Source organism: Microtus oregoni, unplaced genomic scaffold (genome assembly GCF_018167655.1).
Source record: "Microtus oregoni isolate MIOR12 unplaced genomic scaffold, Mior012 000006F_ref0000085, whole genome shotgun sequence".
NCBI lineage: Eukaryota > Metazoa > Chordata > Mammalia > Rodentia > Cricetidae > Microtus > Microtus oregoni.
The window spans coordinates 31,573,627-31,597,913 of NW_024543065.1; the positions used below are offsets into that span (position 1 = coordinate 31,573,627).

At 48.7% G+C, this 24,287-nt stretch overlaps 1 protein-coding gene across 1 annotated transcript in view; it reads left to right on the forward strand.

Moving 5' to 3' along the window:
• The first annotated feature begins 797 nt into the window (after nt 1-797).
• Nucleotides 798-24,287, forward strand: part of LOC121449983 (prolyl endopeptidase) — a 104,300-nt gene continuing 80,810 nt past the window's right edge. The window contains exons 1-2 of the mRNA XM_041654631.1: nt 798-980; nt 7,493-7,567. Of these exons, the coding sequence (XP_041510565.1) occupies nt 936-980; nt 7,493-7,567 (120 nt within the window). The 5' untranslated portion in view covers nt 798-935. The remainder of the gene's footprint in view (nt 981-7,492; nt 7,568-24,287) is intronic.

Sequence of the window (24,287 nt, forward strand, 5' to 3'; positions counted from 1 at the left end):
ATCACCAGAGCCAGGTCTCCCACAAGGCAGGCTTTTTCTGATGGCCCTTTCTTCCCCAGGACTGGTAAGAAGGCGTGTGCCCATACTATGAGGACTGGGGCTAAAAGGCCTCTTCTGGATAGTCTACAAATCGAGGCCCGAACACAAACCATCGTTAGTCCAGGGGTAAAGAAGTGCAGTTATTAAATTTTCATGGGTCAGGCTGGTGTCTTGCCTCTTTCCAGCACAGGAACATTGGTGCTCAGAATACAAAACCCGGGTCAGAAGGGAGGAGCCAGGCAGGGTAAGCAGGGGACCCAAAAGAACCAGCAGCCCTCCCACCTCGTTCCCTGTCCGTCTGTAAATCTCCAACACAGGTACATCCATCGTCCTGACAACACCTCCAGAGGACCTCCGCAGCCTGGAGGCCTGGCTCCCCGTGCCCATCAAGGGCTGGGGTGGAGGGAGGTGTGCTGCCTTCACCTTGAAGCGTACCGTCCTCCAAGTCCAGAGTGGCAGGCGAGGGAAAGGAGGCCAGGGCCGGGGAAGAGGCAAAGTTTCCCTTGCCACTGCGGAGAGAGGCAAGGCGAGGGGCGCGGCTGCGGGAGGCCGGTCGCCGGGCGGCGTGGCGAGCTGGCGTGGGCGTGCTCCTCCGTGCACCCTGGCGGCGAGGGCGCGGGCGCGGCCGGCGAGCCTGCAGAGGGAGCTGTGCGCCCGCTCAGGCGCCCGCGCGGCGACACCTCTCCCTCTTGCCGCCGCTTGGGCCCGCCCGCCGGGGAGGGGCTCCCGGGCTCGCCGACAGCGTCTTCCTGCTTGGCGTACAGCCCCGCCGCCGAGTCCGCCCGTGCGCGCCGGCCTCCAGCTGCCCGCCCGCCCGCTCTCTCGCCCGCCGCCCTCCGCCGCAGTCCGCGCCCAGCCTCGCCCGCAGTGCCCGCAGCCCGCGCCCGGCCCCGGCCATGCTGTCCTTCCAGTACCCCGACGTGTACCGGGACGAGACCTCCGTGAGTACACCTTTCGCCCCGCGCCGCGCCCCCGGGCCCGCGCCGCCCGCAGCTCGGCTCCCGCAGCCCAGCGTCCCTGCACCCCGCACCGCTTCCCGGCCTTTGTTTGCCGAGCCGGCTGGGGTCGCGGGGCTCCTCCCAGCGCGGGACCGGGCTGGTGGCCTCGGCCCACGTGCCCGAGCGAGCCTGTGGTCAGCGCCGCCCGGCCCCTAGGGCAGACCGGCAGGCATGGGCGCCTGGTGCTCTAGGGGACACAGAATGTACCCCTGGGTCTCTAGGAGGGCAAGCCTTCTGGCTTAAATATGGTGGTAGGAGAAAGTGGATGCTGGTGTGCGCGCGTGGGAAATGATGTAAGATTTTAAAACAAAAGCAAACTTTGAGAACTTGGAATTTGCAAGTCCTTAGAATTGAAGCTCATTCATTCCGGTTTAAGGCTGCCCAGCCCGGAGTCGGGTGTTGGGCGTTGGTTGCTGGGGTACAAGTGAGGAGACAGAGTGGTGGGGAAGGAGCAGGGGCTAGGCTACAGTGTGCTGAGACCATCCAAGTTTGCTTAAGAAAGGAAGTTAGGTCAGGGAAGGCCTTTGGCAGAGTAAGTTTTGCCCCAAGAATAACTGTTTACCTAAGCTGCAGGTGAACTTCAGATACAGTGAAATTCACAATTCTGGGCAAACACGTGTGTGTGTGTGTGTGTGTGTGTGTGTGTGTGCGCGCGCGCGCGCCTGTGTATAAAAATTTGGCATTGAAGAGGTGGATTAGGTCCAACAAATATTATGGCTGTGATTCCTGCACTCACAGGCCAATTTGTCAGGTTACTTAAAATAGAATCATAGTAGAAATATTTTTGTATAATACAGTTGCCTTTTTTTTTTCTGTTTACTTTGATCCGGTTTATGCCAGAAAGTGTACTCTGAAGCACACTGAGGTAAAGGCTTGAATGTGGGACCATCTTGTTTTCAAGTGAACTTCAAGTATCTGCTGCAATGTTTCCCTCACCAGTGACCATCTGGTAACCATGTTTCTCGCCTGTTCAGCTGCTTGCTTATTGAATTTGTCTTAACCATTCCCGAAACCCTCTTCCTACAGGGGAAGGCTGCTTCTGTTGCCTGTAGGAGTAAAGTGATCCTGGTGGGATGAGGAAGGGGACCGGTTAGCTCCCAGAAAACCTGTATGCTGTTCTGGGGGTGTCCCTCACTATCAGGGCAAAGCTCACAGCTGTCACAGGTCTCCTTTCTCCTACATGGACTGTTAGGGCTGACAGGGGACTTCACTTGCTCATGGATGGAAGACTTGCCATTCAGATAACCTAGCTCTGCAGTAGGTCACATGGAAGATGGGGAATTGTCTTGACTCAGAATCTTGACTCTTGGTTTTCAGATGTGTGTATATATGTGCGTGTGTACATATATACATATACACACATATAATATATTATCAATAATATGAATTATATGTATATGTAACCACTACCATTTTGTGGTATTACTAAATACAGTCTTAGTGGTTTTTGGTTTTTTGTTTTGTTTTGTTTTTTTTTTGAACCTTGGGATGGGTTGAGGATAGTGTTGGTTCTTGCTTAATGCTTCTCTACTTTAATCTGTACTAATCTTGTAGTTTAATAATCCCTAAAGGGTCAAATAGGGATTTTGTGAAGTTTTCTAAAGGTTTTCACACAACTGTAAAGAGGGTATTTAGAATTTGATACACTCTAGTTCCTTCTCACTAAAGATCTCATGGTACCCCTAAGCCTGTGGCCTTGGTGAAGGAGTAGGAGCCAGGTGCAGCCTGTGGCTTTCGTGGAGTTGTTGTGTTGGCCTGATGGCCTACATGGGAGGTGTTTTCCTGCTGTAGGAGGTGTCTAGTACCAACTCCCAGGTGGGACTTCATGCATTTGCTCCACTGTCGCTTTTGGAAGGGGGGTTGGTCCCTGAAACTTAACGTTGGAAATTTCTGTAGTTCTTTCTCTCCCTTGAGCATTTTCAGCCCTGCTAATCAGTTTCCCATATATGAGTAGCTGGCGTGAAGCCCGTGTGTGGACCTGTGTCTTCATGAGCAGAGATGTGAAAGTGTGGCCCTTCTCATGTAATGACATTGACTCTTCTATATCACTGTTTCTCATTTAACAGGTCAGGAAATTTAGGCTTGCTACAGGACACACAAGCCCTCATGGAAGGGTGCTGGGCGAGAGGAGAACACAGAAAAGGGTGGGGCGAATTTCTATTAGAAGGAGGAAATAATTTCCTAATTGAGTCTGAGAGTTGACCGACTAAAGGGAGAAAGGACATTCTTGAACCTGAGATTAAAATGGAGCCATAGTTGTGTAAGTCTGAACAGCCATGAAGTTGCTTTTACTTGTAGGGCAACAGGAAGACCCTCATGCCCACACCACCCGTGGAAAGACAGGCTCTGAGGCAGCTGGATAAGAGAAGCAGCCCAGTGTGGTGTGGAACAGCTTTAGCAGTGCAGGGTCTTCTCCAGGCTCTCACAGCCCCTTGGGGAGGTGAGGGACGGCTTCCAGAATTAAATCGTGATGAACTGGATGTATGTAAGTTCTGTTCAAGGGGTGTGGCTGTGAAATCACTCTGTGGTGCATAGTCTTATTAAGGGGGGGCAATGAAGAGGGCATTGTGGACTGTGGCTCCTGGGGTTCGACAGTGGGAGCCACCTGGAGAATAGTTTCTTGTCTTGGTTAATGTCTGTGTGATAACCAACATCGGAAGGTGGTGTTGGATCTGGGAAGATACAGGTGCTGACTTCATGTCGAGGGCGATTTGGGAAGCACTCTGGCGTGTGATGCTCTGGGTCCAGCCATGTACTTTCTGGGCTACGCCTGATCAATCAGGCTTAGTTAAGTACACAACGAAATGTTAGGTCCACAGGCTTAGGCCACAGAAAGGCTGCACCCTACTTGTTAGCCCTCAGACCCTGGTTGCTTCAGCTCTCTCTGGCTTTAGTTTCCCCACCTCCCAGCCAGGCTTGGTTGAACTAGTGTGGAACAAATCTGTAGAGTATTGTCAGAGTATTATGAACTCACAGTCTCCTGTCTGTACAGAGTAAACCATTTGACCTCTGTTCTTACTAACCTCTCTGAATTGTGTTTTGCAATCTGTAACCTGGAAATATCAACAACTTTTTTTGCTTTTTTTTTTGTTGTTGTTGTTTGTTTTCTTTTTGTTTGTTTTCTGAGGCAAGATTTTGCAGCTAAGTCCTAGCTGTCCTTGAACTAGCTCTTATAGACCAGGCTGGCCTTGAACTCATTAGAGATCCACCTGCCTCTGCCTCCCTAGTGCTGGGATTAAAGGCGTGCACCACTACCGCCCAGCAACAACTTTTTATTGTTTTTTTTTTTTTTTTTTTTTTTTGGTTTTTTCGAGACAGGGTTTCTCTGTGGCTTTGGAGCCTGTCCTGGAACTAGCTATGTAGACCAAGCTGGTCTCGAACTCACTGAGATCCGCCCGCCTCTGCCTCCCGAGTGCTGGGATTAAAGGCGTGCGCCACCATCACCCAGCCCAGCAACAACTTTTTAAAGTAAATCTGCCCCTTTTTATGTAGCAAAGTCGTGAATGGTCGATAAATGCTCAATAAATAAACACTTTCTCCTAGGTGTGGGACTGCTATCATTTCTTAACTTTTGTACTTTCTTATGAAAAGTTAATTTGGGGGTATACCCACAGGCATTTTCAGACTGGTCTTTACTGAGGGCTGGCTGGCTGGTCACAGCCCTGCCCCTGAATGTGCATGGCTGTAGGCGGGCTGCTCAGTCCTGTGCTGCCCAGAGCCCCTCAGAGGACTCTCAAACTCTGATTTCTGTGTTGACAACAGAGAGAAAGTTTTTACTATCAACCTATTATATAGCCACTCAAGGTGCCATGTGGGAAAGATTGGTGGACGAGAAGATCTTAAAATGCTTTCACTGAGTGGCGGTCAGCCAAAATTGAGAGTGATAAAGGTGAAAAGTCAGTTTTATGTAGACCCTTGCTTGGGGAGCGGGTTTAATCTGTTTCTAGGTCTCTTGCTCTGGTCTGTCGGTTGTATAACAACTCCTTCCAGACCTTCCTGCTCACCCAGCCTCTTGTGTGCATTCTCCAGTTCTTTCAGGCGGCTCCAGATAGGGAGAAATGCAGACAGCCAGGGCTCTGGGCAGGAGACCCTGAGTATGGAGGAGCACTAGAAAGGTCATTCAGGTGCCCTTTCAGGAGAGTTTGCCTTCCTTGGGGAATAGCCCTGGCCTTCTGGCACTGTGTCATAAAGCAAGGAGACAAGTTACAAATTCATCGTGAGAGAGGTCACCCAATGCCAGAAGTCTTACCCAGGGTTAGGGTCACCCTCAGACCAGACTGGAGAAGCTGACAGTGGTAGGTTTTAGTTCATTGGATTCATCTTGACCCTGAGGTGGAGAGATTATGTAATGCATTTTACTTTGGATTGTGTCTTCAGGCATGCTCACATGGAGATGATGGGGAGCAAGCTTGTGTCTTCCAGTCCCCTTCTCTGGTCCTTGGGGTTGGCCAGGCCTTGGACTTTGTGCTGTCAGAAGCATCTGAGGAGTTCCAGAGGCTCCCTCCCACAAGGCTCCGAAAACATGCAGCAGTTTCATTTCTTCAGGTGTCCAAGTGATGGTGGCATTTGTGCCGTGTGTGTGGTGGCATTTGTGCCGTGTGTGTGTGTGTGTGTGTGTGTGTGGTGGCATTTGTACTGTGTGTGTGTGTGTGTGTGTGGTGGCATTTGTACTGTGTGTGTGTGTGGTGGCATTTGTACTGTGTGTGTGTGTGGTGGCATTTGTACTGTGTGTGTGTGTGTGTGGTGGCATATGTACTGTGTGTGTGGTGGCATTTGTACTGTGTGTGTGGTGGCATTTGTACTGTGTGTGTGTGTGTGTGTGGTGGCATTTGTGCTGTGTGTGTAGTGGCATTTGTGCTGTGTGTGTGTGTGGTGGCATTTGTGCTGTGTGTGTGTGTGTTTGTGTGGTGGCATTTGTGCCGTGTGTGTGGTGGCATTTGTGCTGTGTGTGTGTGGTGGCATTTGTGCTGTGTGTGTGTGTGGTGGCATTTGTGCTGTGTGTGTGTGTGTGGTGGCATTTGTGCTGTGTGTATGTGTGTGGTGGCATTTGTGCTGTGTGTGTGTGTGTGGTGGCATTTGTGCTGTGTGTGTGTGTGGTGGCATTTGTGCTGTGTGTGTGTGTGTGGTGGCATTTGTGCTGTGTGTATGTGTGTGGTGGCATTTGTGCTGTGTGTGTGTGTGGTGGCATTTGTGCTGTGTGTGTGTGTGTGGTGGCATTTGTGCTGTGTGTGTGTGTGTGGTGGCATTTGTGCTGTGTGTGTGTGTGTGGTGGCATTTGTGCTGTGTGTATGTGTGTGGTGGCATTTGTGCTGTGTGTGTGTGTGTGGTGGCATTTGTGCTGTGTGTGTGTGTGTGGTGGCATTTGTGCTGTGTGTGTGTGTGGTGGCATTTGTGCTGTGTGTGTGTGTGTGGTGGCATTTGTGCTGTGTGTGTGTGTGTGTGGTGGCATTTGTGCTGTGTGTATGTGTGTGGTGGCATTTGTACTGTGTGTGTGTGTGTGGTGGCATTTGTGCTGTGTGTATGTGTGTGGTGGCATTTGTGCTGTGTGTGTGTGTGTGGTGGCATTTGTGCTGTGTGTGTGTGTGGTGGCATTTGTGCTGTGTGTGTGTGTGGTGGCATTTGTGCTGTGTGTATGTGTGTGGTGGCATTTGTGCTGTGTGTGTGTGTGTGTGGTGGCATTTGTGCTGTGTGTGTGTGTGTGGTGGCATTTGTGCTGTGTGTGTGTGTGTGTGGTGGCATTTGTGCTGTGTGTATGTGTGTGGTGGCATTTGTGCTGTGTGTATGTGTGTGGTGGCATTTGTGCTGTGTGTGTGGTGGCATTTGTGCTGTGTGTGTGGTGGCATTTGTGCCGTGTATAGGTGATAAAAATGATCTCACAACAGTACAAAAGAGGCTGTGGTTTGAGCACACCCATGGTGTGTAGGCCAGCTTCTGTAGCGGGGAGCAGAACCATGCTATGAATTAGAAACTTGCATTTAGTAGTTCAGACCCAAAAGCAAAACTGATCATATGCCCTGTTGGAGGGAGCTGATTTCATTAGCCAAGTTGAGTGTGACCAGGAGCTGACGGATGTGTGTGGTGACTCCTTCCAGATGTGACCGTCTGGTGTGCACCCTGCATTGTGTCCTTCCGTGCTTCACCCCAGCCGCACAGTTTTGAGTTTCTTTAGCCCAGCAGCCGGCCTTTGTTCCCTGTTGTAAAGACGGAGCCCTTTCCCATTCGGACCTTTCATCTTTCTTTCCTCCCCTGCTAAAACATTCTTTTCATGAAGAGTGGCTTGACACCGTTGAGAAGCTGCCAACTTTGGTTCATGTGGTAATTTGGGCAGACGTGTTGCCAATGAGCCCATTAGTATCATTGTCTGGCCCTTTCCCGTTTCTCCATCGCATGGAGAATATATATTTTTAACTGGTCTTGGGCACTGATTACTCAAGACTTCATTTTGTCTTTTGCAGGTACAGGATTATCATGGACATAAAATCTGTGATCCTTATGCTTGGCTTGAAGACCCAGACAGCGAGCAGACAAAGGTAATTTCGGCTCAAGATCAGCAGCCTTAGTGACCAGCCCTCACATGCTGATGACTGTAGCTCCTAGAGCTTTCCCTTCCTGTGTCTTCCTGTGTTTCTGCCTTGGAACAGGGTGTGTACCTATGGGTATCCCAACTTTTTGTGAGAGAAAAAAGGAGAAAACACATTCGGTCCTCAGAGAGAATCAATGTTAAGGAAATGTGGCTTGTCCTGACGCTGCTCAACAGTGTATTTGCAGTGAAAATATGAGAAGGAATGGAAGAAAAAGATTGTACTAGAGAAAAACATGGCACGAAGGAAAAATGGCCTAGTACATCTTGGGGTGGGGCAAAGAAATAAAAATCCTGCACATTAGTCAGACAGGTAGTTTTGATAATCAGTGCTGGCTTTAACACAGCAAAGAAAAAAACTAAATTGTGAATAGGAGAATATCGTTAGGCATTGCTAAAGTCAGGGCAGAGGGAAAACTCTAAGAACATAAGACTTCTTTTGTTGATTTGGAGAAACATTTCAAGGGCTCAGCCAAAGTCTCGTTTCTGCTTGAACGCTGTGAGGTGGAGAGTGTTTCTTTGCATTGTGGAATTTGTCAGTTATATATACTAAGTGATTGGGTTTCCTTGGGAGGGACGACTGTGTCTCAAATTCAGCTTTATGTTTTCTTTTGTTTTTCGAGGCAGGGTTTCTTTCCTGGTTGTCCTGTAACTCTCTCTATAGACCAGGCTAGCCTTGAATTTAGGGATCCTCCTGTCTGCCTCCAGAGTGCTGGAATTAAAGGTGTGGGATAAAACCACCACAGCTGGCTCTCAAAGTCATCTTAAGTTCCTAACCTCTCTGAGGTGTAACCACACACTTTGTCCCCGAGGACGTAGTTTTATGGGGCTGGGGAAATGGCTCATCAGTAAAGTGCCACGCAAGCCTGCGGACCTGAGTTCAGATCATCCACATGCATAGAAAGCTGGGTATACCCTGCGATCCCAGAGCTGGGGAGGTAGAGTTGCCAGGATCCAGGGGTTTTGCTGGTGAGCCAGTCTAACAGGGTCAGAAGACTTCTGGCCTCCATAGGCACTCAACACCCATCTACATATGTAAACACATACACACACACAAACACACAGAGAACGCAAAGGAGAACACACAAACATGTACTGTTTCTAATATGCTCATTGCCCTGGTTAGTCTCTACCAACTTGACATACACTAGTTACCTGGGAAAAGGGGACCTCAGCTAGGGAATTGCTTGCATCAGATTGGCCCATGGATAAGTTTGTGGGGGCATTTTTCTTGACTGTTGCGATGGGAGGGTTCAGCCTGCCATGGATGGTACCATCCTTAAATAGGTAGGCCTGGGCTGTACAAGAAAGGTAGGGGAGCAAGTCAGTAATTAGTGTCCTACATGGTCTCAGCTGCAGTTCCTGCCCCTGCTTCCTGCTGTTATGGTCTGTACAGCCTGCAGGCCAGAAAAATCCCCTCCTTCCCCCACTGCCAGCTGGGAAATACTTGCCATTTCACAAAGTTGGGTGTCTTTAAGATTCAAGCACATATGTCCCCCTTAAATTTTTCAGTTTTTAATTAAAAATAAAAAAAAAAACAGTCACACGGTGCCCAGGTCATTTTTCAGTCCAGTCTCCATATCCTGTATCTGTGTGTCATGGCCCACAGCACCATGCCATTCAGTGAACTGAATTCAGATTTGCAAATCTGCCTACATTCTCTGGAAAGCGGCAGCTGGTGGAATTGGGCTCTCCCTGCTTCAGCAAGGAGAGAACTGCTGTAGGCTCCCCTAGGGCAGTGAGACATGGCAAAGGAGGGATCTCTCTGGCCAGAGTTCACGCCATTTCTGTCTCCTTCCTCCCACCCCACAAAGGGGCTTGCTTGCTCCACTTGGCTTTGCCAGCTTCCCCATCCCATGTGACTGGAGCCATCTTCTCTGTTCACCCTGGTTCTTCCTGCCCTGCATTCCTGAACTCAGCGCTCCTTCACCTTGAGGTTTTCTAGTCCGCAATCCACCATTCGTTTCCCAACTCCCCTCAAGAAAGACCAAATTCTCACAGTTGAGGAGTGACCCTGGACTTGAACGTTTCTCCTAAGGGTTTTCGGCACATTGCCCAGAAAACTGTCCCCAGTGAAGTGATGGTTCCTTTGCCTGAGATGTCTGGTCCAACCTGGGTTTCTCCAACTTCTGATGCTGGTTGTCCAAGTACTTTAGTACTCTAGACTGGCCAGACACACTGGTGTGTTCCTCTGTTCCTAATGACTGGCCCTGTGGATTATAAGCCACTTATTAGTGGGTGCCAAGCTTCCAGTTAATAGATGACATTTTGCTAATTAGTGATGCAGTTTGGCTTTGATGGATGCTAATAACGCATTATTATTTTCATGGTTCAGATTTATTGTATGCTTACTGTGTGTCAGACACTTCCCGGAGAGCTTTGCCTACCCTAGCGTATTTGATTCTTGGACTCTGAAGTAGATCTTTCCTCCCACATTTTATAGTAAAGAAATTGAACTGCTAAGTGTGAATTAAGTAACTAGCCAAGGTCACCTTCTGCTGTATTTCCAGCAGCAGAGTAGTTATCAAAGATTAAAATAAAAATAAAAGTGGAAGCCAGGTGATGGTGGCGGCGCACACATCTTTAATCCCGGTACTCGGGAGACAGAGACAGGTGGATCCCTGTGAGTTTGAGGTCAGCCTGTTCCAGAGAATGAATTCTAGGACAGCCAGGGCTACACAGAGAAGCCCTGTCTCAAGAAACTAAAAATAAATATAAATAAATAAATAAATAAATAAAAGGTGAAAGATAGAACGAAAAATCCCTCGTCCGTTGGGTTGGATGAGTCTTGGGGATGATGGTTGAAGGGACATGTCTGTGACTGTGCCTGTCACCCTCCACTTCGCGGTTCTGCTCACATGGCAGCTAGCTGTGGCTACTCTGCCTGCTCGCTGCTTCACGCACAGCTTCCTTGTTCTTCTAAAAAGGCCTCTAAGGCAGTCCAGTGTCTTAATTGAAATGGAATGAGTTAAACTTTTGTTTTCAGATTAAAAGGAAAACTGGGGAGAGTGTGTTTTCTTTCTTTGGGTGGGACGGTTATAGGAGATGGGACACAGGGTTGTCGTGTGTGTGTGTGTGTGTGTGTGTGTGTGTGCGCGCGCGCGCGCGCCTGTTGTCGGCCGCACTGAACTTACTATTTACTGATTTGGTTAGACTGTTTGACCAGCAAGCCCCAAGGAACCTCTGGTCTTTGCCTCCTTAGCCCTGGGATTTGGGATGACAGGGCATGCCACCTCACCCAGCCTTTTATGTGGGAGCTGGGGATCTAAGCTCAGGTCCTCACACTCATGTGTCAAGTACTTTACCAACTGAATTGTCCCCGCAGCCCCCCAAACCCAGGTCCGCTGCCTGCTGAGCAGTCACTGGGCCCCCTAGCTGCATTCTCAGCCCTCTGTGCATCTTAGAAAAGCAGCAGGAACATTTTCTACTCGCCGTCGTCAGCGGTTCCCTAGAGGAGTGTTAGCCACACTTGGTGGCAAGAGGAGAGTTTTTACACAGATTGCACAACACAGCAGCAAAAGCCGACTTGTCACATTTTCAGTGAAACGAGTCAGAAGCCAGAAATGCTTGCAGGTTTTTGTACTGGGTCTTGAATTGGTCTGTGATTTAATCTAGTATTTAATGTAGGCTGTCTAACTCTGACTGGGCACTTAGTGGACCTATAACTTGGAAAACTCTCCAACGGGGACAGGGTGACACCTTTCAAGTTGTCACTGCTGAATGCTAAAATGTCACCCATTTTACAGCAGTGCACAGTCTGAGGCAGAGCCTGGGAGGGAGACTTGGCTGGGATTCTAGGGGGCCCCATGTAACCTGCCAACCATGTGCCTTCCTGATCTGAGGGGAGGTGGCCCTGGAGAGGAGACAGGCGCCTATCCTGAGGTTGTAATGCTAACAGGTCAAAGGCTTTTGGGGCCCAGCACAAATCAGGTATGTCTCAGGGATGAGAGAGCCATGGGACCACAGGGAAAGACCACACTATGTAGTGGAGAACTGAAGTCATCACTGCTGCAGCTGAACAGACTTTGCTTCTGAGGGTAAAGGCTTCCATGTTGTCTGATGCTTGTTCGTGTTGTCTGATGCTTGCTTGTGTTACTGTTCAGCGAGTACTGAAAAAATAAAAGATGCTTTAAAAAAAAATAGGCTCTCCCATTGTCTTGAAAAGCGCAGTGTTCCATTCCTTTAGCTTCGATTTCTAGGTGTGTCCTGGGAAGCAGTTATATATTGATGTTTGGTTTGCCCTGCTTGCTGTCTCCTGTGACTGCTCTCCCCCTCTTAGGTCCTAAGTCCCTTGGCCTCTGGAGGAAGCTCTGCCATCCTTTGCCCTGCTTTTGTCTGTGAGTGCCCTTGCCCCAGGAGAGGATCTGCTCACTGTTAGAATGGAAGGGTTCTTCCGTGCACAGGAAAATCTCATTGGTTTATATGAGAATCAGGTAACCAAGGGCGTTTTCAGCATGAAATGCTTGAGTCTCAGAGAGGTTTGCAGTCCTTCAGTTCTTACCTGTGATGTGAAAAATAAATACATAAATTAAGTCAGTCTGTGCTTCCTCGTCTCTGTGCCTGCCCACAAGCAGTTCTCCATGTTCCTGGATGTGCTTCCTTTCCCCTCTGTCACCTGCCCCAGACAGGCATTGATGAAGACTTCCCGGCTTTGGCTTTGCAGCGCTGCAGTAGGGAAAGCAGTGTGCGCTGAGCAGCAGCAGTAGTTGGGGTTTGAGTGTGTCTTCCTCAGCCGGTGACGGAGTGTGGGGCTTGCAGGCCATAGTGGCAGCTGTGGCCCCAGAGCATTCAGTCACAGGAGTGAGAGTCAGCCACCGAGGCTTCATAGTGTTATCATGTTGCCAGTGCTGCGCCTTGGTAAGTTGGGTCTAGTAAATGCAGTTCCGACTCACTTTGTTTGAAACTTCCCATAGGTTTATCAGGTAAGTGAAGAGCTTCTGTAAACCACTGTCTCAAAGATCAGTGGTGGCCTGGCTGCCAAGGCCAGCACCTTTCAGAAATCACTATGCTCTGTCTCCTGTGTATCTGTAAGGGGACCCTCCTTTTCCTCTGCCCCACCCTTGGCTCTTTAGAATTTGCTTCTCCTGCTTTTGGCATCTTGGGCTCCTGCAGGAGTAGTAAACTTGTGTTTGTTCTACCAGGAGCTGGCAAGAGTCCACAGGGCACCTTTTATTGTCTCTCCCCGTGCCTCCCACCCCCATTGCAATCATTTCTTCTTACTTCCCAGGCTTGGCTTTGTAGCCCTCAGGTCTAGATTGAAGTGGCGTCTGTAATCACGTTCCCTTTGTCCTGTGCGTCTTAGGGTATCTTCACCCTTTTAACTGATTTCTTGGAGTTGGTACCGTGTGGCTGAAGGAGACGGGCACAGAGAAAAGACGCATTTACACCTTTCAAGAGATAACTGCTTAAATTCTGCCTGCCGAGTCAATCTCTGATTTCATCAAAACGCCTGGGGATTGGGCACTTGAGGAGCCAAATGTATAGCCAGCTGCATGTCTCCGATGGCTTTTTTCCTCTTGAGAGCCACTCCTGGCAAAGAGAGACTAGCAGCTCTATTTCCCTTCTGTTTCTTGAGAGAATTCTTAATAGCACCCAGAAAAAAATCAATACAAAGCATTGTGTGTATAGTTCTCCTTTCTAAACAAAGAAGATGAACTGCCGTTTGTTTTAGAGAATGTGTAGGTCAGTGCCCCTTCCTTGAGCATCTCGTACCTTCTCTTCCCTGTCTTCTGTTGACCGGGTTCTTTATGGTACCCATTACACCTGCTGGCAAGGGCTGAAAGGTAGGATAGACCGCCTTCCGTCTTGGGGACAAGAAACTTGGAAGTGTCCTACCTTTTTTCATTTCTCCAGTGCCTCTCCTTTCCTTGTCTAGGACATTTAAATAATCCAATAGTTCCTATGAGATTAATGACCTCTCTGGGTAGACCAGCAGAGGACAGATTTCAGGAGAAAAGCGCCCACTTTCTCGGGCTGCGTTCCTGCAGCGGCTGCGATCAGTTTTCCATGTGCTTGGTTTGCTTTAGTTTTGCTCTCTAGTGTTAAACCAGGAGCTGCTGTGTGTCTTAGTCTGGCCTAGGTCTACCTGGAGCAAGAGCTTTCCCTGGTGTGGTCCAGAGCCAGGTGAACAGGCATCCCTCTGACTGCATCATCTCCCCATGCAGGTTGCAGGAAAGCCATGGAGTGGAAGCATGTTCAGAGGACATCCAGGGCTGTGAAGTAGCCATGAGCGCTGGCGGGAGGCACGCAGAAACTCAGCTGTAGACTCGTCTGGGTTACTGTGCTCTTTGCAGTCCTCATGACAGATGGAGGTGTCTGCTCTGTTCCTCCAGCGTAGAGGATGCTTTTCTGTGGTGGAATGGAATGTTTGTTAGATGACCTAGAAATCAGAGGGCACAAGCAGGCCCTGAGTTTTATGTGTACTTCTGGGACCTAAGGAAGCTATTAAGTGTAGCGTTCATTTCCTTTATAAGAACAATGAATGGGCGTTGGGGAGACAGTTCAGGGGCAAAGCTCTTGTTGTACAACCGTGAGGGCTGCTGTGCAGGTCCCCCAAACCCATGTAAAAGTGGAGTGGATGTGGTGGCTTCCCTGTCATTCCAGTGCACGGGAGGAAGAAGCCGGGAAGTCCTGGACAGTGGTTCTCAGGCTTCCTAATGCACGACCCTTTAATACAACTCCTCATGTTGTGGTGACTCCCAACTATAAAACCATTATTTTCGTTGCTGCTTCTTACCTGTAATTTTGCGGCTGCTGTGAATCGTAACGTAAATATGTGTTTTCTGATGGTCTTAGGTGACCCTGTGAGGGCGCTGTGGACTCGAGTCCCACCTTGAGTGCTGCTGCCCTAGAGCACTCTGGTTAACTGGTTAACTAGACTAGTTGAATCAGTGAGGTCTGGGTTCAGCCGGAGATCCTGCTACAGTACATAGAGGCCAGTTAAGGAATGCACCTGACACCAATCTTTATATATACATACGCACGTGTATCTGCACGCACAAGTGTGTGAACACATATACATGTGTGTGTGCACACACACACATATAAAAAATAAAATTTTGTTTATTCATGTAGCTGTGGCATTATGACCCCCGTGTGAGAACATGCGCTATGTTTGTGAAACTCCATTTAACATACACGGTAAGTAAACCAAGACCCCACAGTGTACAGCGTACCAGCCCCCCAGCTTGCTTTCCTAGTCAGCACCTCAGTTTGACTTTAAAGACTGTTCATCTCCTCTGCAAACTTAGCCAGATTTCCCTTTTATTTGAGTTTAGATATTTTTTTACAAAAAAGAAGAAAAAGATACGTTCTTTGTCTTGATTGCCACCCTACTTGAAAACTTGATTTCAGTGTCTTAAGTGTGATGATTAAACTGGGCCAGCGGTCACCTCAAAGCTGTTTGGTGTCTCCCTTCTAATTGGTACATTGCGAACCCCACTGGCAAAGTGGGCCTGTGAAAAGCGCTTCTACCCACTCATTAATGTCAGGACCTGGATGGAGAATTACACTGTGTGCCACTTTATCAAACGGAGACAGAACAGGCTCTCAGTAAACACACGGCCACATGTTACTGCAGCCTCCAGGACTTCTGTCGCAAATGGCTCATTACCTCCTGTGGGAGTGTGTAGCCAGGGTCCGTTTGTAAACATACTTTACCTAAACCCACACTTGAGATTGCATATTTCGGGTACAAATTCCTTTTGATCTCTCGCTGGCGAAACTGTCAAAGGTATGAGGAAGTTGCTGGTGCCCAGCGATTCCTTCCCTATTGGTTCGCTTTCTTCCTGTCTGCCTCTGTCCCAGGGCTTTTGAGTGATTTAATTTTATTATTAACGCTTGTGTGTATGTGTGTTTTGGGTGTCAAGCTCAGGTCCTCAGGATTGTGTGTGCCAGCTCACTGGCCTTGTACCAGAGTTTTTGATGTAAGCAATAGAAACCGATTCTGGACAAGTCAGGCAAGAGAGGAATTCCCAGCAAGGATTTGAGGGCGGTTGCAGGGATGGGCTGAGGGCCGCACTCGGAGCAGGCAGGCTTCTGTGTAGGAACTCACTGTACAATCACCCCTACTAAGGCTGTCGGCAGTGATGGAGCCCTCTGCCCCTTGTTCCAGTAACTGTAACCCCCCTGGGGGGGGGGGTTGTCAGTCAACCTCCACACAAGTGCTTGCTCTTGGCTCTCCTGTGGGAGGAGAAAAGGTGCGGTGGGAACCGAGGAAGGGAAGTAGATGGCCGCTGCCCCGAGTCTCATTCTGTCATCTTTCTTCCCCTGTTCCTCACCTTCCCTGTCCCTGTCCTCAGCCCCCGTACCAAGGCTGTGGTGTGCGGTGTGCCATTGTGAGGTGCCCGGGGTGATGTGAACTAGAGGGATGCCTTGGAGCTCTTAGAGGTCAGTGCTGAGGGGACCTTGAGTGGCAGCTCGCACTTCAGTCCCGTTTGGTTACCATCCGAGCAGACTCCTTGGTAGCAAAGCCGACCCCAAGGCACTGGAAAGATGTGTAAAGACACTGGCGTGGAGCATTTATGTTTTCCCCGTGGTCTGTGGTTCTTCTCTGAGATGCTGGCATCAGGTGGCTATAAGTGCCGCTCACTGGTTATGTGTGCATAACGTGCAGGTCCCACCGCTCACTGGTTATGTGTGCATAACGTGCAGGTCCCACCGCTCACTGGTTATGTGTGCATAACGTGCAGGTCCCAGTCACTCCAGCCCCAGACTAAGAACTGAAAGGTCCCATGCAAAGGGAACTGCCTCTCAACCTCTTGTTTCCCCCTGCCCACACACACACACATATTTACATTTAGTTGCTCTTCGTCCATTTGCGGTGGACGACACTGGAGGTACCAGTGGAAGGCACGGACGCTCCTCTTCTGAGGTGCCCTGCTTTGGTGGAAATCTCAGTTCCCATTCTTAGTTTTTAAGATCTAGGAAGCCCAGGAATACTGACTCCGAGGGGGCTAAGACAATGATTAGAGTAAGTAGTGGCCGCCTTAGGTTTATGTAGGGCCCACTTGCCAGGCCCTGCTGCTACACTCCCTCTCTTATATATAGCATCTTTGTAAAACCCAGCATGTGTAGGAGTGTGTGTGTGTATGGGGGGGGTGGGAGCTAGTTTTTCTCACTGGGGAAGCCCAGGTATCAAAACACTTGGACTTCTGTGTAACCTGAGTATTTGGATCTGGGCTCTTAAGTCACCACGAATCTTGGGCACTCAGCTGTGCCTGCATACGCTCCCCTTTCTTCTTGTTTTCACCCATGCCCACTGTAGGCTGGTTGTGCATCTAGATGCTTATCAGCTTCTTACTTGGTCTTCCTTTCCAGATTTTTCTTTCTACCCTATGGTGTCCAGCAACTCCTAGAACCCTTACAGACCTTGGGATCTGATTATCCGAGTGGTAATATGTAGTCATTAAATGAACAACTTTAGAGGTGAAAACAGTGATGAATTCTAGCTCCACAATTTGAGTGGTCGTGTGGTCATATTTTTACTCTTTTCTCCCTCGGTGTAATTTGAAGAAAACCACCTCACATAATTGTGAAAATTAAATGATTAAATGGGCTGGAGCCTCTCATCAGAGTTGCAGGCACTTAGCAAGTGCTCATCCCCGCACTCCCAGTGGGCAGTTTACAGAGCATGGGAGTTACCCGCTTCTTGAGGATTTGAAGACCTCCTCCGTAGAGCTGTGGGACAACTCCATATGTTATGATTAACTTTTGAGCCTTCCCGAAGTTTTCCACCACTCTGTTCGGGACTTCTGTTGGATCAGTTTTAACCACCGGTATTTCTCAGGGACTGTCCATTTTACCAAGGCGTTTTAGTTTGCTAGTGTGAGGTTGGGCGCTGTGCTCCGCGATCTCCCTATGGAGTTGTTTCTGTGTCCCTTCTGAACTCTGTCTCCTCACTCCCCTTTAGTTTGACTAGAGCTGAGGCTGAATGTACTTTTTCTTTTAAGCAAAAAAGTTCTTTGACTTACAAATTTTGGCTTTTAAAATTTTTACTCATAAGTTTCTTAGTTACTTTTTCTTTTTAAAATATGAATGCTTGGGGCTAGAGAGATGGCTCAGAGGTTAAGAGCAGTGGCTATTCCAGAGGTCCTGAGTTCAATTCTCAGGAACCACATGGTGGGGCACAACCATCTGTAATGAGATCTGGTGCCCTCTTCTGGCCTGCAGGCGTACATGCAGGTAGAATACTGTATATATAATAAATAAATAATTGTGTCCCAGGCTCTCTTAATAAAAATGAATGCTTAGTGTAGTTTTCCTCAATGATAAGTTCTTTGTTGTAGACATTTTTTTTAGGCTTCTCAGTCGGCCCTGGAACAAGCTCCTGTCAGCCTCTCCTGGTTCTGGGTGACCGCTCTCACCTTGTTCAGCAAACTGTGGGCTCCTAGAACTGTCAGGCCTTGTGATTAGCATGGCTGAACCCCAAGGAAAGCAGCTTGTAGCAGAGTTTTGCTTCGTGGAGCCCAGGGTATGTGTGTTTTCAGGTTCGGTCTGATCTGGGAGTGCTTGTGGTGTTTTCTGGAACCGGGCTCTTTGTTCATTAGGTCATTTCTTGCTTCCTAGCTGGCTGCTGTGGTGGTAGGGACAGAAGGTCTTGTTCTTTTTGTTTCACAGTCCTTACAGCCTGCTGCCTCCTAAGATGAAGTGATCTGTCTACCAGTGTTTACCTCCCATCTATTTAGACAAGAATTGCTGGAAAACTGCCATTCAGATGAACTGGGTGTACTTATAGAGAACTGCAGAGAGATAGCACAGACTGGAGCCAGCATGGAATTGGAGCGCTGCTCCAGCTGAGGTGCCGCCAGCACTGGGACCCTGGATCCTGAGTAAGAGCAGGTGCAGACGATAAGGCCTCGTGGGGCACGAGCTGACTTTAGAGTCTGAGACTGAGGGCAGAACTGTTGGTTGCTTTCCATCCTGGCGTTCTGTGGGAGTACAGGGCACCTCCCTGAATCAGGTGCTCGTCATTAGCACCGTGAGCTAGATCTCTGCTCTCAGTGCTCAGCATATCCAGTGCACTCAGTCCCAAGCCCTTCCCCTATGCAGCTCTAATAAAATCCTGTGGGCTAGAGCAAGTGGCCTCTGCCAGTGCCTGTGAGAGTCATGCAGGTAAACCTTACCCCAGCTGCAGCTTCTCCCTTGAGGATTCTGCACTGGCCTGGGATCTGAGGAGTAGATACTCTGGTTGGCCAGCAGGGGTCAGGCTTTCTTTCCTAAAGGTACCTAGAAGAATCACTTGCTGGGCACACTTTATGATCTTTAGCTTCCAATAGTCAGTCAATCTTTCTCTGTCTCTCTCTCTCTCTCTCTCTCTCTCTCTCTCTCTCTCTCACACACACACACACACACACACACACACACACACTTTCTGGCCAGTTCTCTAATTTATAATTGTGTGTGTGTGTGTGTGTGTGTGTGTGAGAGAGAGAGAGAGAGAGAGAGAGAGAGAGAGAGACAGAGAGACAGAGAGAGACACAGAGAGAGACACAGAGAGAAAGAACAGATAATGTTTCCATGTAAGATAGTACACATGAAATTGTCACATGTGTCTACCTCATTTTTGAGACAACTCTTGCTCAGTCTGCAGCTCCCCAGTTCACCTATACAGGCTGACCGGAGCCAAGCTGAGTGAGTGGGTCCCAGCCCATGTTCTCCAGCCTGCACAAATCACTTCACTGAGCCGTATCTCCTGCTCCATGTCTTGTTTTTATTTTCCAAATATACTTACTGTGTGTTGGATTTGCTTATTGATTATTCAGGAGAGGATGTGTCTTCTGTTTTAATTTTTCTTCTGTTTTTTTTATTTTTTTGTTTTTTGAGACAGGGTTTCTCTGCAGCTTTGGAGCCTGTCCTGGAACTAGCTCTTGTAGACCAGGCTGGCCCAAACTCACAGAGATCTGCCTGCCTCTGCCTCGCAAGTGTTGGGATGTTTCGATTTTTTAATAATTGGGTATTTAGGATTGAATTTTAAATTTCTTTACCAGACTTTTGGTCAGTAAAGCCTCAGACCCAAATGAGATGGCAATTTTAGCTTTGACTAGGTGATGAATGGTGCTTGACTCTCTGGTCAAACCAGGGTTTCTCCTTCCTGTCCCCTCGGTTGACAGTAACTAACAAGTGAGAAAACAAGCGGAGTCAGGGGTAAACAGAACCCTGCAGGGAGACGAGCTGGGCTTTTGAGGGGCCCATGTGGCCCGCTGACCATGAGCCCCTTCAGGTCCTGGGTCTCTTGGCCTTGCGTGCAAGCTCTGCCGTCCCTGGGCTGCTTTTGTCTGTGAGTGCCCTGCTTTGGAAGGAGGAGGAACTGCTGGGCTCTGCCAGAGTAGAAGGGATCCACATGTGTGTCCTCACTGGCTTTCCAGACACTCAGTTCTGCACTCTGGCTAGATGTGGTTTCCTGCCAGGCCTTGCTGGACACCAGCCACTTCCTCCAGAAGCTGGTTTAGTTGCTAATTATGATAATCACTGGGCATCTGCAGGGGCTGAGTCCAAGGCCTTCCACGAACACCAGACCCTTTGAATGCTCAGTTTCCCAGGGTAAAATGGTTTGTGACTGCACTTTACCTGTGCACTGCAGCCAACCCCGGATCACCTGCAAGACCTCGTGCAGACCTTCGCAAATATCTGAGGTATTGGTTAAGGAGTATTGATGAGGGAGGGGGAAGCCTGTATGTGTCTAGTAAGATGCAGTTGTTTTTTTCAGATTCTTTGATTCCTGATGCATGAGTCCGAGGGGGGTGTGGAGGGCCGATGGTTTGTGCAGCAGGAATTACTCCAGTCTGTGGCATGTAGGCGCACTGTCCTTACTTGATGGTGGCATTTGAAAAGGCAGGATTGTGGAGGGCCTGTCCCCAGAACCCCTGGTCACTCGACGGCCTGCAGGCCACATCCTGCCCTGGAGGTGGCTTCTCCTTCCCTTGCTCTTCTGTAGCTTGTGTCCTGTCCTGTCCCTGATTCATCTCTCTGCTGCACACCATGCTATGTGGAGACGTTTAGTTACTGGGTCACGGTGGGCATCATGTCTATTCATTCATGCAAGAATTGTGGAAGGGGTGTCTTCTTTTAGTGAACCGCATTTTTGGTTTAGACCTCATCTTAGAAAGTCAAAGTAAGAATGCGTGTCTTCATATAAGCCAATCAGTAGTGGATCTACATCCCTCCTCCTTAAGTGTGTACGTGTTTTTGTTGGCAAGGTTAAAAGTCAGTTGTTTGCTCTTTTCAACCTGGTCTCGTGCATTTAGAGGTTGCAAGTGTCCGAATCAAGCTGTGCAGTGTATTCCCTTATATACCGTTGCTCTGGTGGAAACAGTCCCCTCTAGCCAGTTTTCAGGTGTGCAGCGTATTCCCTTACATACCATTGCTCTGGTGGAAACAGTCTCCTCTAGCCCGTTTTCAGGTGTGCAGCGCTGTCATCAACTCTGGTCACCGGGATACACCAGATTTGTTGAGCCTTCTCCTCCTAACTGAACCTTCGTGTCCTTTGACCAACATCTTCTCAGTGACACCCACTGTCCACCACCCTGACGTCTGACCCCCGATAGCCTCCATTTTACTCCTCCCACTGAAGGTGGCTTCTTTTGATTCCTTGTCTAGTGAGATAGTGATGAGATTGTCTCCGTGGCTCTTACCATCAGTCTTGATTATTTTGTTTATAAAAGTACAGTGTGTCAGGGACAGCCTGAACTGTCGGGTCACAGATAGGTCGTAGAGTCTTCAGCTCCCAAACACAGCCACTCTTATCTAGGTAGCCTTGCTCTTACATTCTAGCTGTGTTAAGAATGCACTCCACAAGCTCTACCTCAGATGAGGGCGTGCCTGCCTGCTGAGTAAATGTAGTCACAGTGTGCCGCAGATCTAACTCCCCTCTCCCCTTCTGTCACCCATATCTTCTATTACGTCTTATTTTGTAGCCTAGGCCAGCCTGGAATTCATGACTTATCTGCCTCTGCTTCCCCAGGTACTGGCATTACAGGTGTGGGCACTGCTCATAGCCTGGGCTTCATTGTAAATATCATAATAACAAAGCAAGTAAGGTGAGGAGAGATTGTTGCTTTGAATAAACAAATATATTCATCTGCGGGTCAGAAAAAAAGCCTTGTTTTTACCCCCTTCAGAGACTCCCCGAAAATGCTATGGTAAGGGGCTGTGTCCCAGTGACAACCTCCTTCATAGACCCACGAATATGCTATGTTAAGGGACGACCCCCTTCGGAGACTTCCCGAACATGCTGTGTTAAGGGGCTGTGTCTCAGTGACGACCCCTTCAGAAACTCCCCAAATATGCTATGTTAAGGGACTGTGTCTCAGTGACTACCCCTCTGAATGCAGAGGCTCCCCGCATATCCTGTCTTAAGGGGCCGTGTCTCACTGACTTTAGTACATTCTACTTGTTATACTGTGGTGGCCGAAGCCCCCCATGGAGAAGCAATGTTTGAACTCCCTTCACTCTATCACATCACATCTTCCCAAACCACCTGGCTATGTTCCTCTCCTTACCCTCACCCTTGACCTCTCTTCTCCCAAACTTATTTTTAGATCAAGAAGTCAGAACTATTATATATGTATGTACAATATATATTGTATGTAATTAAGAGCAAAAGAATTGGACATCCCAGGAAAGACAAGTTAAAGTGCTCTACAGAAAACCCACCCCCACCCCCATGAAGGGCTCTCTAAGTTATGAAGAAGGGATGACGGTGAGCTTTACTGCTGGGTTTTGCATCTCAGCATTTGACTTGGAAGACGTCAGTCTTTAAATATTGCTCTATTTAAAGTAGTCATCTAATGTTTGTGGGTGGGAGATGACAAAACTGGACTGGTTGAAAATCCCTTGCAGCATGATTCTGCTCAGGGTAGCAGCTGCATGTCCCGTCCCTGTGAGGACAGCTAGGCTGTGTTCACAGTGGGGAGCACCTGTTGTGGTCCTGGGGTGTGGGGCGGGGCAGAGAAGCAGCAGGAAACAGTGACTATCATAGTCTGTTGAACACTGACTCCCCAGACTCTCTGAGGCCAGAGTGCAGCCTGGTGCCAGGCTGGATATACAGAGGTGAGCACCCCAAGTGAGAAGGGGGTATCAGCCAGGTTCTCAGCTTTCTGGGAGTCCTGCTTATGGTTCAGACTGTTTCCCTTCTTAGAATAACTTGGCAGGGCCCTCTAAAAGAGTTGCCCTTAGCACTGCAGACTGATGTACATTGTGTCTCATCTTTATTTCTACTTCAGGTCGTGGATGCTCCCATTCCTTCCGAGTACAGCTGCTCCACTGACTTGAGTCTAGCCTGGACCTTTGCCTCAGTCTCCCGCCTGGGTCTCTCTCCACTTTTGTAGTCCCATAGTGCGTTCTCTGTGAAAGTGGGGTACTCTTTAAGAAGATAACTGCATTTCTTGTGCCCGTGCTCACTTGTGGCTCATTTGTCTTTGGATGAAAGACTAAACCTTTATATTTGCGTCCTGGACACCGGTCATCCATCCTCAGTTGGTGCCTCCTCTCCTGCTCATTCCCAGTATGCTGGCCTTTCTCTTCCTCACACCTGTCAGGCTCTTCTCTTGCCAGGGCCACTTACCTGCTGTTGCCTTTGCCACACCTCTGCCCTGCATTGTCTGGCAACTCTCCCAAGCTCTCAGACCTCAGTTGAGGACATTCCCTCCTTCTCCAGGAGTTTCCCTCCCTGGCCTCCTGATGGAGTAAACACCTTCTTTCTGTGTCTTCAAGTTTTTGTTTGTACATTTCCAAAGCAGGGTTGGCCATTATAAAACATGACAAAAATGTCAGTGTGTCAAACTGTTATAAGGATTTCAACAGTTTTAGTTCCAACCCTTGTGTTACCTTGCCTGTTAGAAGCCAGCAATGGAGGAATTAGAGCAGTCGGGGACGGGGACTAACGTGGTCTATAAGTGGTCGTTTGAGCGGCAGCCTTGCTCCACTGAGCTGAGTGCTGGACAACTCTACAGTTTGTTTTGTGTCTATCTCAGTAGATTGTGTGCCCCGTGATGGCAGAGATTTTGCCTCAGTTCCATCACCTGTGCCAAGATCTGTGTTAGTGCATGCTAGACCCCGAGGAATGCCCCATGGATGGCAGAAAAGCTCACAGGTGGCTCGGCCACCCATCCCTTCTCCCTCATCTCCACATCCAGTATCTATGTGCCACTGTTCCTGTTGTTAGTATAAAGCAATCTCAGGCTCTACTATACTGTTAATATAGTCATTATTATGATATGTATCACGTACATACATAAATTTATTTTAATATAGTCAAGAAGAATAAACTGTTTGAGGTCCACTTGATGGGTGACTTTACCAGGTAGCTTTAACACTTCACTTCTGTCTCTGTCTTTGAAGCAGCATAGTGTTCCCTTCCCTAATAAAATTAGGCCACACTCTTGGACACTGATCTCCAAACAGTTGCTTCTGTGTGGATTATATAAAAATCAGTTTCCTCCTTCACCCTTGGTGAGCCAGCTGGGGTCAGCAAACTGCAGGGCCACATAGTAACTGCTTTTGTCACCACAGTCCTGTCTTCTTTCCCCATCTTTGGTTCACTCTTTGTCCTTCCTTCGTTTGTTTTCTCCTCTTTCTTTTCTTTTCCTTCTCTTCCCCTCTTTCCCTCCTTTTTTCTTTCCCTCAAGTATTGGAGATCAAACTCAGGGTCTCGAATACTAGGCAAGTGCTCT